Source organism: Chionomys nivalis, chromosome 18 (assembly GCF_950005125.1).
Source record: "Chionomys nivalis chromosome 18, mChiNiv1.1, whole genome shotgun sequence".
NCBI lineage: Eukaryota > Metazoa > Chordata > Mammalia > Rodentia > Cricetidae > Chionomys > Chionomys nivalis.
This window is the reverse complement of record NC_080103.1, coordinates 12,426,995-12,442,566: the sequence shown is the minus strand read 5'-3', so window position 1 is coordinate 12,442,566 and position 15,572 is coordinate 12,426,995. Positions and strand designations below refer to the sequence as shown.

General features: G+C 47.0%; 1 protein-coding gene across 17 annotated transcripts in view; it reads left to right on the top strand.

The window, feature by feature from the left end:
* LOC130889281 (myomegalin-like) overlaps window positions 1-15,572 on the top strand; it is a 205,545-nt gene that overhangs the window by 163,884 nt on the left and 26,089 nt on the right. For 16 of the 17 annotated variants that reach the window (XR_009058540.1, XM_057792880.1, XM_057792879.1 and 13 more), the window contains 6 exons: window positions 1,719-1,807; window positions 8,771-9,000; window positions 11,176-11,608; window positions 12,435-12,627; window positions 13,691-13,807; window positions 14,986-15,514. Coding sequence is in view for 16 of the 17 variants with exons in the window: in XM_057792880.1 (XP_057648863.1) it covers window positions 1,719-1,807; window positions 8,771-9,000; window positions 11,176-11,608; window positions 12,435-12,627; window positions 13,691-13,807; window positions 14,986-15,514 (1,591 nt within the window). In the remaining variant the exon portion in view is untranslated. Of the gene's footprint in view, window positions 1-1,718; window positions 1,808-2,036; window positions 3,482-8,770; window positions 9,001-11,175; window positions 11,609-12,434; window positions 12,628-13,690; window positions 13,808-14,985; window positions 15,515-15,572 lie in introns of those variants that run through there. The other variant, XM_057792881.1, reaches the window with a different exon arrangement.

Below are 15,572 nucleotides of genomic sequence, written 5' to 3'. Positions count from 1 at the left end.
ATGGTACAGAAGTCATCAGTGACCTAGCATCTTGGTTCTAGCAGGCTTCCAAAGAAACTCGGGCTCAGGGATCATGTTCGTTCCCCTCTAACCGGGACCCTGAGAGACATGGTTCTGACCCTCAAGGGAGTAGTGGGAAAGTCTTGCTGTACGCTGGGGGCAGGTGGAGTCTGAAGATGCTGAGTGCCTCCTGGTCAGTGGTTTCACTGCAGAGAATCCTGCTCACCCCTGAAGGGACAGCAGCAGTCACAGTGAAGACTGAGGACCTTAAGCCGTTAGGACAACACACTTACCACCCACCCCCTAGTTCTTTGATGACGTGAGCAAGCCATTGCAAATGCCCTGGCACAGACTGTAGAATTGAAAGGTAGATGTGAGCTGCCCACTTTCTACTTGACGTGCTGAATAGGAGTAATTTAGGCTTTCTTGAGGTGGGTAAGAAGTATGACCACTCTAGCTGTGAATGTTCATTCTTCATGTTGAGATTTCATTTGTGAGTATCTGAGCTCAGGAGGAAGTTCTTTGGTCTTGGAAGAAGTAATCACATTCTCCATCATAAGAAACAGTGGCTCCTGAGTTCAGACACTTGATTTACTGGCCCAAATTTTGTCAGAATTAGCAATGTAACCTGAGACAAATCACAGAATCTCCCTGATCCCCATAGTTAGAAGATTTTAATGGGCTGTTGCTGTAATGGGATTAGAACTAGACGTTAATGTTCCCTAACCTGGCAAATTCCATGAGATACAAAAGTGTCACAATATATATTCCATGATGTTCTCAGGGGGGAAAATCAGTAATGTGAGTCACAGTTCTTAATGTAGAATTGCATGGACCGACTTTGACTATAATCAGTTTTAATGCTACATGTTTGTGCCATCCTGAATAGTAGTCACTAGCCACATACGGCCATGTAAGTGTAAACTACTGACCAAAGTCTTCCTCTTGAGCAGTGCAGGCACGAAAAGAGGCCATCCTCAATGAAGTTTCTCTTGCCCAGCACCATCCTGGACCTTTGTCCAGACCACTCACTTTGACCTCTTATCCCTTACAGCAGGATATAGATGCTTGTGCCCTAGGGTGACAGGTCCATCTTTGGAAGATTAAAGGGTGAGACTACATGCCGTTCGAGCAGAACAGTACAGAGAATCTTCCAGGCAAAGGATGTTGGCCCCAAAAGATAGATTGAGAGAGGTGTGGAGGGGGGGCGTAGTTATAGGGAGGAATCAGAAAGCCCCTGGGTCATCCTATACCTCACATCCTGACCTCTGTGAGACACAGACCTCAGAGGTGAGTTCCGCAGAGATAATGTCCCCTTATGGACAGCTCAACCAACCATGAAAGAGCGTGAGAGGAACTGCCCTGATACCAGGAAATGAGGGGCCTGCTCAGCAGTCAGTGATGGGAGAAAGGTTAGTAATGTCTGGCCATGTTAAGAGAACATTAGCATCTGAACAGAATGGAGAAGAATTCATGGAAGTGGGAGAGAGGGAAGTGTAGCAGGTCAGTCAAAGTGAACTTGCTTGGAAGGCTAGGCTGAACTATTAGGAAGAAAGTAACATTGGCACAGGAGAAGGCTTGGTTCTGTTTTCCCTGCCCCTGGCCCAGAGTATGAAGACCCAGGGAAAATCAGAGGTAGATGGCAAGCGTGTAATTGTACCTGCTGTCTGGAAGCCACCTGCGAAGGAGTCACCTTTCTCTTCTGGACTCTCCTCCAGGTGCTACGGCAGCCGACGACACTGAAGACGCAAGCACGGAGTTCACAGACAGCATTGAGGAGGAGGCTGCACACAACAGCCACCAGCAAGTAAGTCAGTGTCAGGCGTGAGGCTTTCCGGATCTTTCTCACCATCAGCCTTAGTGCGCTGGGAGTGGGAAGACATCTTTCTTGTAACCCACCCCCAGCCTGCTCCCGGGTTTTCCTTGTTCTTTTTCTGTTCAGCCTACTGTTTGTTTTTTTTTTTTTTACTACATCTATGTCTTCTTTCTGCTTCTTACCCTTCCTACCCACCTGTGTCCCTGGCTCCTGTCTGTAGCTTTAGCTTCAGAAGAATTGTGACTCACAAGACCATGGATGCTTCCCCTCTTTGGCTTTTCTGACTGAAACACAAAACAGAAGACAGGCATGGAAGGGCTGTTTGGGGGACAGCAAGGCCTAGGGCCTGGCTTGACAAGAGAACTTGTCTGAGAAACCCCCAGGGGACTGGAATGCCTCCAAAGCAGGGAGCTTTGTGAAACAGAAAAGAGCTTTGCTCTGGGGTCTGACAGGCTATCCAATAGCGAGTCCTGCCAAGCTTCAGAATTTGTCACCGAGCCACCGTCAGAATTGTAATGTCTGAAGCCCAGGAGTCAATGTCCTGGACCCAGGTTAAGTCACCCTTAGTGATCTTAGCACTCACTAGAACTCAGTGCCTCCACCTTGTCCTGAGACACTCAACAGTCACACCTAAATGCGCGTGGCTCTTAAGTTGTGACCGAGAACGTGGATCGTTGCCAGAAAGAGGCTGGGCTTTTCTAGTGGTGTCTTCCTTGGGGCTACTGAAAATGCTTGTGGAAAAATGGGGGTTCCTGGGTCTGCCTGTACATTCCCTGCATGAGAAAAAAAGGAGACGTCCATGAAACGGATAAGAAGAGACCAAGTGAACAGACCCCAAACCGAATAGGAGTTGGCCTCGTTTTGGGCTCTTGAGCACCTGAGTTTGTCGGGGACACCAGGCAGTACCATAAGTTTCTTTGCTTTCTGTCAAGGTCTCCTTTTTGTTGCCATAGTCATGACTGCCCCTCGCTCCTCCCTTGAGGGCTTCGTGTTAGCTCCCCTTCTCCGTTCGCTTCTCCCAACTCCTCACCGACTAATGGGCTGTGGTTTTCATCACATTTACCACTGTTCCAGTACTCAGAGGTCTCTGCCCCTCCCTGGCTCTGTCAAGGATCTTGGGTGCGAGAATTTGCAGGGTGAACAGAAGTCTACTTGCAAACAGATTGGGATGTTGGCTGGACACAGTGGCTCTAGCAGCTGTGGGGCAGGAATAACTTCAGATTGAGTAAACAGAAGACACCAATACCATGGCTGTTGGATTCTGCTTACCGCGCTCTAACTATTCTGGTGCCGCAAGTCTCGCGGGCAAACTGGTTTGTAAAGCCGTCTTTCCCCAGCCTTCTCTCCTGTGAGCTCATGCCGAGATGGCTGGACTCTGAGAAGGTCAGTCTCACCCCGGAATAGACGTTCATCCCCACACGTCACAGCACTTATCTTGGTACTTGGCATAGGAAGTACTCCGTGTAATTGTAAGTTAGCAAAGCTTCAGACCAGGGTTTTGCTCTTCATAGACAGAAGTGTGTACCTCCTGGATGGTAAGCACTGTTTTCCTCCGATCGCTTTTTCTTGAGAACTGGTTTTCAGCTTTTGAGTAGGAAGAACCTTGGTGGATGGCATCACTGTATACAAAGCTGCTGTGAGTTCGCTTCATCTTTTGTGGGGTTTGAGTTGTAACTCTGCTGTTACCAATTAAATAAAGCTTGCTTTGCCATAACTGCCATGTGTCCAGATTCTAAAGGTTTGTTTGCTTGTTTCCCTTTAGGATTAGCCTGTGAGCAATTCCTTACTGTATCCTCGGGAGATAAACTTTATTGTTGACCCCACACTTTTTTTTTTTTTGAGACAAGGTTTCTCTGGGTAGCCCTGGCTGTCCAAGAACTCACTCTGTGGCCTCGAACACACAAAGATCAGCCTGCTTTTGTCTCTCAAGTGCTGGGATTGAAGGCAGGTCACACCGTCATTTGCCTGTCACACTCCTTTCTTAACATTTTCTATACACACTTTCTAAACACTTCTATACACACTTTCCCTAGTGCACCTGTATACACACTTTCCCTAGTACACCCATATACACACCCACACACACCCTTTCCCTAACACACCTGTATACACACTTTCCCTAACACACCCACATACACACACACACACTTTCCCTAACGCACCCATATGCACACTTTCCCTAATGCACCCGTATGCACACTTTCCCTAACACACCCGTATGCACACTTTCCCTAGTGCACCAGTACGCACAATTTGCCCATCTTTGTGTTCCTGGGCATGAATCAAAGAAAGCAACTTTGTTTCATTGTATGTAGGAAGTCACTTGCCTTAGAGAGCTTCAGGTCTGACCATGATAGTAATCTTCCCTAAATATTACCTACCAAATCCAATGTCAAAGAGTTGTAAGGGCTATAAGAAATGTCTGGGAGATGTTCACAAGGACGTTAGAGAGCATTCAGCCATCCCCGTTCATCTGAACATTTTCAGTGCAGAGAAGTTCATCAGGAATCAAGTTTCAAATGCAAAAGATCAGTATACTAAATCTGACAGAAAAGGAGAAAAACTAGTTTAAAAGAATAATATTTTACTATCAAATCATAATTAAAAGTATGGAGTACAATACGACAATTTGATATACACATATACAGTGAAATAATTAAGCCAAATTAATCAGTACATCTGTACCTTGCCTACTTTTTTACGGGGGATATCTGAGATGTACTTAGTCATTTTAAAATATACTTAGTACTAACTCTCTTCACCAGGTGAGCAACTGACCTCAGAGCCTATTGCTTCTGTCTGTGTGAAGCTTTGTGATGTCTCACATCCCCACACCAGACTCTTCTGGCCCCAACCGTTCTCTCTACTTCAGTAGCTCGACTCTGCCAGAGTCCTCACATAAGTCACAGCAGGACGACGGTGCTGGTGTTTGTCCTTCTATGAGCTTGTCTCACATAGCCACCAGACCTCAGCAAATAACAGCAGAGCCCCTTCCTGAGACTCAACAGTTTCTCACTCTATGTAGCATACTCGTGCATCCACAGACACCCAGCCCGGCTCCACAGTGTGGCATTTGTGAACAGTGATTGGAAAGAGATGCTGACGTCAGCTCGCTAGCGATTTGAGTTCCTTTGAAGCGTATACCCAGAAGTGGTCATATAGTAGTTCTGTCTAGGGTTTTTTTTGTTGTTGTTGTTCTGAAGAGAGAGCTCAGTACCTCATGCATGTTGTCATTCGTAAATATGTGTATACACACACACATGTACACACACAACACTTTCTAATACATGTGAGGTGATAGCTCCTTGGGGTTGTGTTTTTTTTCCTAATGATGACCGACACTTGATTATTTGAGAAATGATGATTTCTTAATATCTTTAATATTGCCTGAAAACTGCCCTTCACTGTTGGGAAGTGAAAGAGGCTGAAAACCAAGCAGCTCCACTCAAGCAGAAGTGCAGCTCTGAGGCAGGTCCATGAAGCACTGGAAAAGGCTAAGGTGTATACAAGCAATCGCACGAGTGAGCTAGGCCCATGGAAACAACAGTAAGAGAAGTGTGACTTAACATGGGACCCCATGGAGTCCCACTAGCTGTGTGCACTGGGCGTGGGTTTACTGAGGAAAAGGACAGGAGTGTTTACTTTTCACAGGCAGTAAAAAGTTAATGAGTCTGGATCCTAATTCCCTTTTCATACCTTTATATTTAAATTATAACTGTAAGGGAAAAAACTTCCTTTCAGAGCTGTGAAAATTCAATTAGGTTAGACACTGACCAGACCTCTACCGGATACATTCAACCTGTAGCTCCATGTGCCCCAGAATGTCCGTGAGTGCAGCCCTGCAAATCCGGAGATTATATTACCACATCCTAAGATCGGACACCTCTATATATAGGCAATGATTTCTTTTCTTATTTTAAAATGAGAAATATGATCAGATGAATCTTTTTTTTTTAATTTAGTTATTTTTTTATTTGCATTGGTGTTTTGCCTGCATGTATGTCTGTGTGAGGGTGTCCGATCTTGGGCATACAGACGGTTGTGAGCTGCCATGTGGATGCTGGGATTTGAACCCGGGTCCTCTGGAAGAGCAGTCAGTGCTCTTAGTCACTAAGCCATCTCTCCAGCTACCAAATGAATCTTAAGGTCTTTCTGGCATCAGCGTTTCATGAGGCAAATGTTTCCCAGAAAATAGGTATACTGAAACCAATAGAATAAAATACACACACAGGAAGATACTCTTACAATGGACATCTCATGAAAGCTGGGCTGTTTTTTTTAGCAAAATCAACACTCAAGGTCAAGAGAGTGACTCTTGTGTTCACATTCAAATCTTTTAGTTCTGTTCATTGGGCACAGTTCACATAGACAGGTAACATCACAAAGTTTACTTGTGCATTTTTGCCTACCTCTTCATTATTTGGGGGGCATTTGAAATGTCCTCACTGTGTGTAGCCCAGGCTAGCCTTGCTTCCATTTCTCCTGCCTCGGTGTCCCAGGTGCTGGAATTACAAGCCTGGGCCACCATTCCCGGCACATCACATAGTTAAGTAAAGGTCATGGCAATAATCCTGCAAAGGGGTCCTGTCCAAAATACCCAAATCTTTTACTTTGTTACAATTGCTGGGTGGGACACATGGAGACAGCATCGGCTGGCTACACCAGGCAGCGGTCTTAGAGACAGACATTGTCTATAGTCTGGTCACTGCTGGACTCGCAAAGCCCAGACGGGATTGAACGTCTAAAGACTGAGTAGCTTTGTCTATGACTGTCTTCTATATGGCTGCGCATCACTTGACAACTTCAGTTGCTGGGGTACTAAATACCGTTTCATGTGTGCTATGAATGCATTCTACCACAAACGTACAGCACAGCTATGACGTAGCTTTGCTATGAGGGAAAGCAAAACCCAACAGCTTTGTGACCACCCACGCTGTCCTATCAATCGCTGACCCATATACCTTGCTCTGGGTCCTATTCTGTTCAGTATATTAGTGACCTAAGTGAATATATAAAATATAATTCTATGAATCATCTTTAGTCAGGCGACCACTACATGGTTTATAGAGATGTACATTAACTATTTTAATGACTTTGTAGTTGGGACATGATTGTATATAATGGAATAAATTTATATGTGACTAACGTGACTCACGATATTAATAGAGGTAAAAGAAAACAGCATGACACAGAAATTCCTGCAGGGAGGGGTGAAGAGTGAGGGTCGAAATTGGCCTGAAATTGAGTCTGACTCCCGCACAGCACCGCTGAGAGGAAAAAGGAGCCAGTGTGACTGGGAAGCATTGAGAGTCCTGTTGAGAAGTGTGCTGTAGCACTGTTCATAAGCCCAGCTCTCAGGAGGATAAGCCAGGAGAACCAAGAGTTCAAGGACAGCCTGGAACACTAGCGAGATTGAGGCCAATATGAGCTGTAAGGCAAGACCCCGTATCAAAAACCAAGGAGGGAGGATGGTGGAAGAAATTCTTATATTAAAATAGCCTCACACTGTGTAAGTTATCACACCCAAATTCTGAGTTGTATTAATACCCTCTTGAAGGTGTAGAAATAGCTAGAGATAAGCCTAGCATATATGATAAGAAAGTCTAAGAACTCCTAACATCCCACTTGGGAAAACACCTTAAAATCTGTTATCAACGAAGCATTTAGGAGCGATGTCAAGAGAATCCCAAGAAGAAAGATACTGTGAAATCTCCTTTGTTTTTCTCTCACATGCTTAGATTTATAGAGAGTTTAGTTGACAGCATTGACGTGTGAATGGTGATCAAAGAGGAAAACTCTGTGTCTGCTAGAGTGGCTTCGCCTCAAACCCTGCGGTTGTAGGGTGGTTTTCCTGTTGTCAGTGGAACTACCTTGCTCTGCCCTACCTGTGGCTCCATGATTTTAGTTCTGGGAATGGTTGTAGGCGTTCTGAATTTTCATCTCCTCTGTGAGGTCTGAGTTGCAGGCTGTAGTACAAATTCTCGTGGGTCTTCATTACAACCCAGTGTCAGATATTAGGGAGCGAGAGCTGAAAGATCGGAGAAGCAGAGCAGTCAGCCACTAGATCTTACTTCTACTAAATTCTCGGAACCAAGGGGGACATGATCCTGTTTCTATGAATCTTCTGACTGAAGACCTGAGCCCCTGTCTCCTTCCACCTTATTCCTCTCTTGCCCAGACATACATCTTCCTGTGTCCACCTCCCTAGGGATTAAAGGCACCCCAATACTGGGATTTAAGGTGTGAGTTACCACAGTCTGGCTCAGTTTCTCTTTTAGACCAAATCAATCTCATGTAGCCCAGGGTGGCTTTGAACTCACAGAGATCCATCTGCCTCCGTCTCCTGAGTGCTGAGGTTAAAGGTGTGTACCACCACTGTCTGACCTCTATGGCTAACTAGTGGCCAGCTCTACAATCTGATCTCCAGGCAAGCTTTATTTGTTAGATCACAAACAAAGTGTCACCCCAACAGGCACGGATTTAGCCACTGAGTCCTGGCATCCTAAGCCATGATCTTCGCAGTCGAGGCTCTAGCGCTCTAGGGTCAGCGAAGCATCCTGACCTTAAGCAGACTTTTAGGGGACTCCATGGCTCTCTGAAGAGAAGCACCACAATATTGGCGTCCACTAGACCAGATTAAATTTCATTTGTCTCTGTGTGTTTCTCGCCCTCTCTGGATTCTCTTGTTCCATGTGTGCACGTGTGTGTCTCGCCCTCTCTGGATTCTTTTGTTCCATGTGTGCACGTGTGTGTCTCGCCCTCTCTGGATTCTCTTGTTCCTCCGACGGCAAGCCCTCCCCACCCACTGCATGGGTCCTCAGTTCCCAAATCCATTTCAGGGCCCTTAGGACTGGCTCGAAGAGGGGATCATTCAGTTTTGTCTTCTGTTTTCATCAGGAGCCGCCCTTGCCTGTGTTCCTGGGTCCCCTTCATTACACCGCATTTCTCTTTCAGCTCATCAAGGCGTCTTTGGAGAAAAGCCTGACCATGGAAACCCAGGACGTATGTCTCCAGCCCCCGTCCCCAGCAGGAGGGGACGGTAACAGGTGTCTTCAGGAAGAAACACTCCACCTGAGGGCTGAAGTCCGCCAGCACTTGGAGGAGAAGAGAAAGGCCGAGGCGGAACTGAAGGAGCTGAAGGCTCAGATGGAAGAAGCCGGGTTCTCCTCCGTGTCTCACATCAGGTGAGTCCCAACTTGCTCGCAGATGATAAGCCACCTCAGCCAAGGACTCACCTTGCTCCATCCAAGGCATCGGAGCTGCCCCAGGGTGATCCACAGCATAGACTCCATGCCTTACTGCTTTTATATCGTCTTTAGAGAAGAGTATTAGAGAGTATTAGTGTTCATAGTGTTAGACAGTGGTGGCCACTTTTGTTACTAAATTATCAGCTATTAAGTCGGTATCTGATCAGTATTACTGCCCAGATGCATATGTGTGGACGGAATCTCACTCAATCGTGTGGGTACAGCCTCTTGGGTCAAGTCCCATAATCACCGACCCAGGAAGCTTCACTGCTGCACAGAGACCTGGGAGAGGCTTTGGCAGGGGGGTGATTTACACAGCCTTGTCTACCTCCATTCAACCCCTCTCAGAAGTGCAAACGGAGCCGGGCGATGGTGGCGCACGCCTTTAATCCCAGCACTTGGGAGGCAGAGGCAGGCGGATCTCTGTGAGTTCGAGACCAGCCTGGTCTACAGAGCTAGTTCCAGAACAGGCTCCAAAACCACAGAGAAACCCTGTCTCGAAAAACCAAAAAAAAAAAAAAAAAAAAAAAAGAAGTGCAAACGGTTGAATCATGGAATTGCAGCTTTAATAATCTTTGCTGTCTCACAAAAATTATAAAAATTACAAGTACTGATTCATTGACTACTTTGACTCTAAGGGGATTTTTGAAAGGAAAAAAAAGGCTGAAAAACACATTGATACTATAGAGTTTCAGTGAGATCTCCTGTCTCAAATGACAAGATGGACATTCATAGAGGAAGACACCAGAAGTCAGCCTCCAGCCTCCACATGCGTACACACGCGCGTGCACACACACACACTCATCCGTGCAAGCACACACAATTATTATTCAGTCTTGTTATCATTCTAGGTATCAGTTCTTTATGTTGAATTGTCATGGTGATTCTTTCCTTACGTTTTGCCTCAGTTAAAATATAAGTTTATTTAGGCTTTTCTGTGTGTGAATTTAGTTGTGGTGTCATGGAATAGAGCATCTCTTTCTATATACCCCATGTATAGATAACGTTGTAGGTTATTCTCATTTTTCCATATAGCTATTAACTTGAGAATCTGAGCTGTTTAATCCTCCACTCAGTCTTCAACACTGGTGTGAAAATAGACTATCCCCAACACTCAGCCCCTTGTTAAGCTTGACTCTCGTTACTTTATAGTGTAAAACACCAGGCTTGACCTTAAACAGACAGATTGAAAACTAACTAAATACTCTTCTCTATACACCTTCCTTTTGCTCCTTCCTACATGCTAATTTTGGGAACAGACCTATACCCTTTTCTCCTTTGGAAATCTCTGATTTCAATGTTCCAAAGGATTTTCTCTCATTAATGCACACCTAACAGCTTCTGCTTGGAACTCCAAAACTTTAGGATTCTGAGAAACCCAGTCTAGTTGCACAGCCGAGTACTGATTCTTTAGGATGTGAATTTGTGTGTGTGTGTGTGTCTGTCTGTCTATCTCCTATCTCGGTGTTCTTAGTCTAGCCTGTTTCAATACTTCAACACATGGGGATGCTTTATGGGACCGTCCTATGTGGCGGTCCCAGAAATACAGGATGACTAGGGTAGACACAGCATCTCTGTGTTATGCCCTATTGCATGGACAAGAAATATGGCAAATAATTAAATAACTACATTCTTATTACAGTTCTGATTAGTATTATTTATTTTTGGCATTTTGAGCCCCAGTTTATCACTCAGTGATTTAAAACCGGTAATAAGTAATATAACAATGAAACCCACAATAGCAGGTTTATCATATGCGGGATCTATTTTTGTTAAAGTCAAAACTTAATATTTTAAGTGTTTTGTGTATTCCAGAAGTAATGGATAATAAAGCATTTGAAACTATATGGCTAAGTAAAGAAAATAGACTGGGGAGTCTACTTTATGATCTTTTAATAATGCTGCCATCAGATGGCAATGGAATCATGCGTTATGAGGTCATTCTGCCACACTCCCCCACTGGGTCTTCTCATGCATGCATGACACTTGTTACAGGGCTCTGAGAGTCACGTGTGATCTCCGAGTCTATCGCGAGCTAAGATGTGGGTGAAAAGGTCGTTGAAGAACTATAAGCCTGGCCAAACCTAGCCACTCATTCTACGTTCTTTACAGGAACACCATGCTGAGCCTCTGCCTTGAGAATGCAGAACTGAAAGAGCAGATGGGAGAAGTCATGTCTGATGGATGGGAGGTCGAGGAAGACAAGGAGAAGGGCGAGGTGTTGGTGGAGACTGTGGCCGCCAAAGGGGGTCTGGATGAGAGCAGCCTTCGGGCTGAGTTCAGGAAAGTCCAGGGAAAACTGAAGAGTGCCTACAACATCATCAACCTCCTCAAAGAGCAGCTGGTCCTGAGCGGCTCAGAAGGGCACAGCAAAACGATGTCGGAGCTTCTTGTGCGCCTGGCCAAGGAGGTCGACAGAATGAACATGGGCCTGCCTTCCCCTGGGAAGCATCAGCACCAAGAGCCGGAGAACGTGACCAGAAGGCCTGGTCCCAGACCTCAGAGCCTCAATCTTGAGGCAGCCATCTCAGTGGAGGCCCACCAAGTAAGTGAGGGCAGGGGCGAGGCGAGAAACTCAAAGAAGGGTTGCTGGGGGATTCAGTTTTTATGTTACACTGGCCTGCTTTGTGGGTCAAGGAGTACTGAGGGCAGATGCCCTGATGCTCCAAGCAGGATGCTGTAATCAGAGACATCCATTCAGGGTTCCCCACCGTTGAACAGGTGTTTCTGAGCATTTAATTCCAAACTACACACTGTGCCAGCAGTGGGCTGTGAACTGATGTCTTCTCTCCGGGTGCTCGGCGTGTGGGGGAGAGTGTTCGGACACAGTGACCTTTCATTGGATGGAACCGCTATTCTATCGGGATGGTCTGGTCTTGACGGAGCCCAGGCAAAATGGTGTGCAATGCAATCTTCTTAGAACTGCTGCTCCCTCAGAGGTTCCCGAAGTGTCTGTTTCATGCCCTCCTGAGAAGTCACTGAGACCCTGCTGAAGAAAGGAGTTTGCCTTAGATTCCGTGAAATGGAGGATCCAGAGGCTTCTCTGAGAAGGGCCCCTGAGACAGGAATGCAGAGAGGGTGGAGTGGAGATTTCCGCCTCTTCCTTTTAAGTGATTGAGTAAATGTTTACTGCAGGCCACTCGAGAGACTTGTCTGGCAGTGTGCTACAGTACCGCAGAGAGAAAGATAAATATAGTGTTCTCCCTGCTCTCCAGAAGCTGCCGGAAAGCAGAGCACTGCCAAACGGCATGAGAACTGCCATGGCAAACACGTAATCCACGCAGCCCACAGCGTTCCGACAGAGAGGGGGCTGTCACCACCTGGAGGGTAACCTCAGAGTGTCCTGATCCTTGTGCTGGTCCCTTTCACAGCTGGAGAACAAGCCCCGGGCCCAAGACTCTGGGCACCAGGCAGAATTTAGCCTCCCAGGGTCCACCAAGCACCTGCGTTCCCAGCTGGCCCAGTGCAGACAAAGGTATCAAGACCTACAGGAGAAGCTGCTCATCTCAGAGGCCACCGTGTTTGCCCAGGCAAACCAGCTGGAGAAGTACAAGACCATCCTCAGTGAGTGTCACCAGCTCGTGGTCCTCTCCCCATGAAGTCACCTGGTTCTCAGATGTTATCTTTCTGCCCCACCCTGTAAACGCTTCAGCCACAACTGTAATCTGAGACCTGTGTGTGAGCATTTTACTCCGATCTGTAGATGGATGTAAAATAAAGGAAGGGAAGGTTTCAGAGTTACAGTGGAGAGGCTGGAGGGGACTCCGTGCTTAAGAGCACTTACTGCTCTCGCAGAAGACCCCGGTTTGGTTCCAAGAACACACAAGGTGTCTCCCCAACCTCCGAGACACCCTCTACAGTTCAGTGCGTTCAACACTCTTCTGGCCCCCGAGGGTACCAGGCATGCACACGGTGCACATAGGTACACACAGGCAAAGCATGCATTGCATGTAAAATGAAAATAAACACATCTTTAAAGCTAGGGTGAAAATCAAGGACTGAAGCAGACTGACATCCGGGCTTGCTGATTTCCAGGGCCGTCAGTAAGCTGACTTGGCTCTCTACACTATGGGTTTTCTTTTTCCTCCGTTCTTCAAAATCCCATCATTGCTGTCGCTATAGAATCAGCACTCTCTAAGGGAGTTGCCGCATTGGTAGGGGTGCTCCTTATTCACATAGATATCGGGCACGTGAACTTAGAAAGTTGAATTTTGCTTAGTTTGATAAAGAGGAACCACAGGTAAATAAGAGCTACCTTATTGGACAGGGCAGGGCTAGATGTCTCAAGACTCTTAAGCACTTTAGTTCCATTGATGCTAAGATTTTGTAGATATAGGGACTACTGACTTTGCTGGAGCTTCCTGACATGGTACATGCAATTCCTGACTTGCCGTGTCTAGTCTCAACTAAGCCTCAGTTTTCAGAAGAGAGCCTCTCCATAGCAACCATGGGCTCACCCTGGTGGGGAGAATGCCTGCTCCCTATGGCAGGCTTTATCTTCTCCCATCCGGGTCCAAGAAAGTCTTTTCCCCCAGTCTGGCTCTGACTTCTTGGCCTTAAAAGGTTTGAGGGAGCATGTGGGACGTCTGGATATTCTGGGACACCCATTGTGTCTTTCCAAACACAGGTGACTCCCTGGTGAAACAGGACAGCAAGCAAATCCAGGTGGACCTTCAAGACCTAGGCTATGAGACTTGTGGCCGGAGCGAGAACGAAGCAGAACGTGAGGAGACCACCAGCCCTGGTAAGCACACGGTGTGTGGGGACCACCCTCTGTCCCTGGAGTCATACGCTGCCTTTGGATGTCTTAGCCACTCCCACCCACGATGAGTAGTGGGGCAGGGGAATGGGGGCTGCAGGAGACTCAGAACCAGAGATGGACAGGAACTATTATGGAAAATACCTTGGCCATTTATTTATTTATTTATTTATTTATTTATTTATTTATTTATTTATCCCCCCTCCACCCAGAGAGGGTTTCTCTGTTGCTTTGGAGATGGCCCTGGAAGACTAGCTCTTGTAGACCAAGCTGACCTTGAACTCACAGAGATCCACATGCCTCTGCCTCCCGAGTGCTGGGATTAAAAGTGAGCACCACCACTGCCCAGCTATCTAGGCCTTTTTATGAGGGAAGAGATCTGTGGGCGTTATGTATACCTAAACTGTAAGTTTAGAATAAAACTTTCTATTTTGTATTCACAAAGGACTGTTGGGTACCACAGGATTCCTACAGATTTGAAGCTGAGGCAGTGTAGTGGGGCTGTTAGGGACAGGGATCCAAATTCCGGACTGCTTGGTGCGAACCCTCTTCTTCTCTGTGCCTCGGTTTCCTTACCTGCTAAACCAGCGATAAAGCAACTCTCCAACTCACTGGCCACTCATATCAGCGAAATGAATAAATTCTAGTACAATACTCAGGCCAACATTTTACTGGTAAACTGGTGACTGTGGCTGTCACGCCGGCTGCCACCTCCCTGGCACAGCTGTGATAATACATTGATTTGTTTGGAGGTCTTGTTCTCCTAGGCCCTGCTTTTCATGCGGTTACGACCCAGTAGTTTTAAAGTTTTTTTTCTTTATTTTACATACCAACCACAGTTTCCCCTCCCTCCTCTCCCACCTCCCTTTTAACCCACCCCTCCCCCATCCTCCTCTCCTCTGTCTCCATTCAGATGGGGTAAGGTCTCCCTTGGGAATCAGCAAAACGTGGCATATCAAGTTGAGGCCAAAGTCCTCCTCCCTGCGTCAAGGCTGGGCGAGACACCCCACCATAGGGAGTAGGTTCCAAAGAGCCGGCTCACGCACTGGGGACAGGTCCTGGTCCCACTGCTAGTGGTCCCACAAAAGACCAAGCTACACAACTGTCACCCAGATGCAGAAGGCTCCAGGTTTTCTTCAGGAAGATGTCTTTGTCTCTTTCAGAGTGTGAGGAGCACAACAGTCTGAGGCCCATGGTGCTCATGGAGGGGCTGTGCTCTGATCAGGGGTACCTGGACCCTGTCCTGGTCAGCCCGCCTACAAAGAAGCCTTTGGAGAACAAACCGGGGAGGCAGGAGGAGTTCCAGGTGCATGGAAATTCGGACGACAGCTCTGTCCTGAGGAAGGACATCAGAGATCTGAAAGCCCAGCTCCAGAATGCCAACAAGGTCATCCAGAACCTCAGGAGCCGGGTCCGGTCCCTCTCCGCTACAAGTGATTACTCATCCAGTCTGGAGAGACCTCGGAAGCTGAGAACCATCACAGCCCTCGAGGGCTCTTCACCTCACAGTGCCACTGATGAGGATGAAGGGTGGCTGTCTGATGGCACAGGGGCTTTTTACCCTCCAGGGCTCCAGGCTAAAAAGGATCTGGAGAGTCTCGTCCAGAGAGTATCCCAGCTGGAGGCCCAGCTCCCCAAAACTGGACTAGAGGGGAAGCTGGCTGAGGAACTGAGGTCTGCCTCGTGGCCTGGGTAAGGGGGGAACAGTTTGTGGCCCCCACTCGATTGATGTCTAAGTCTGTGCTTGGAA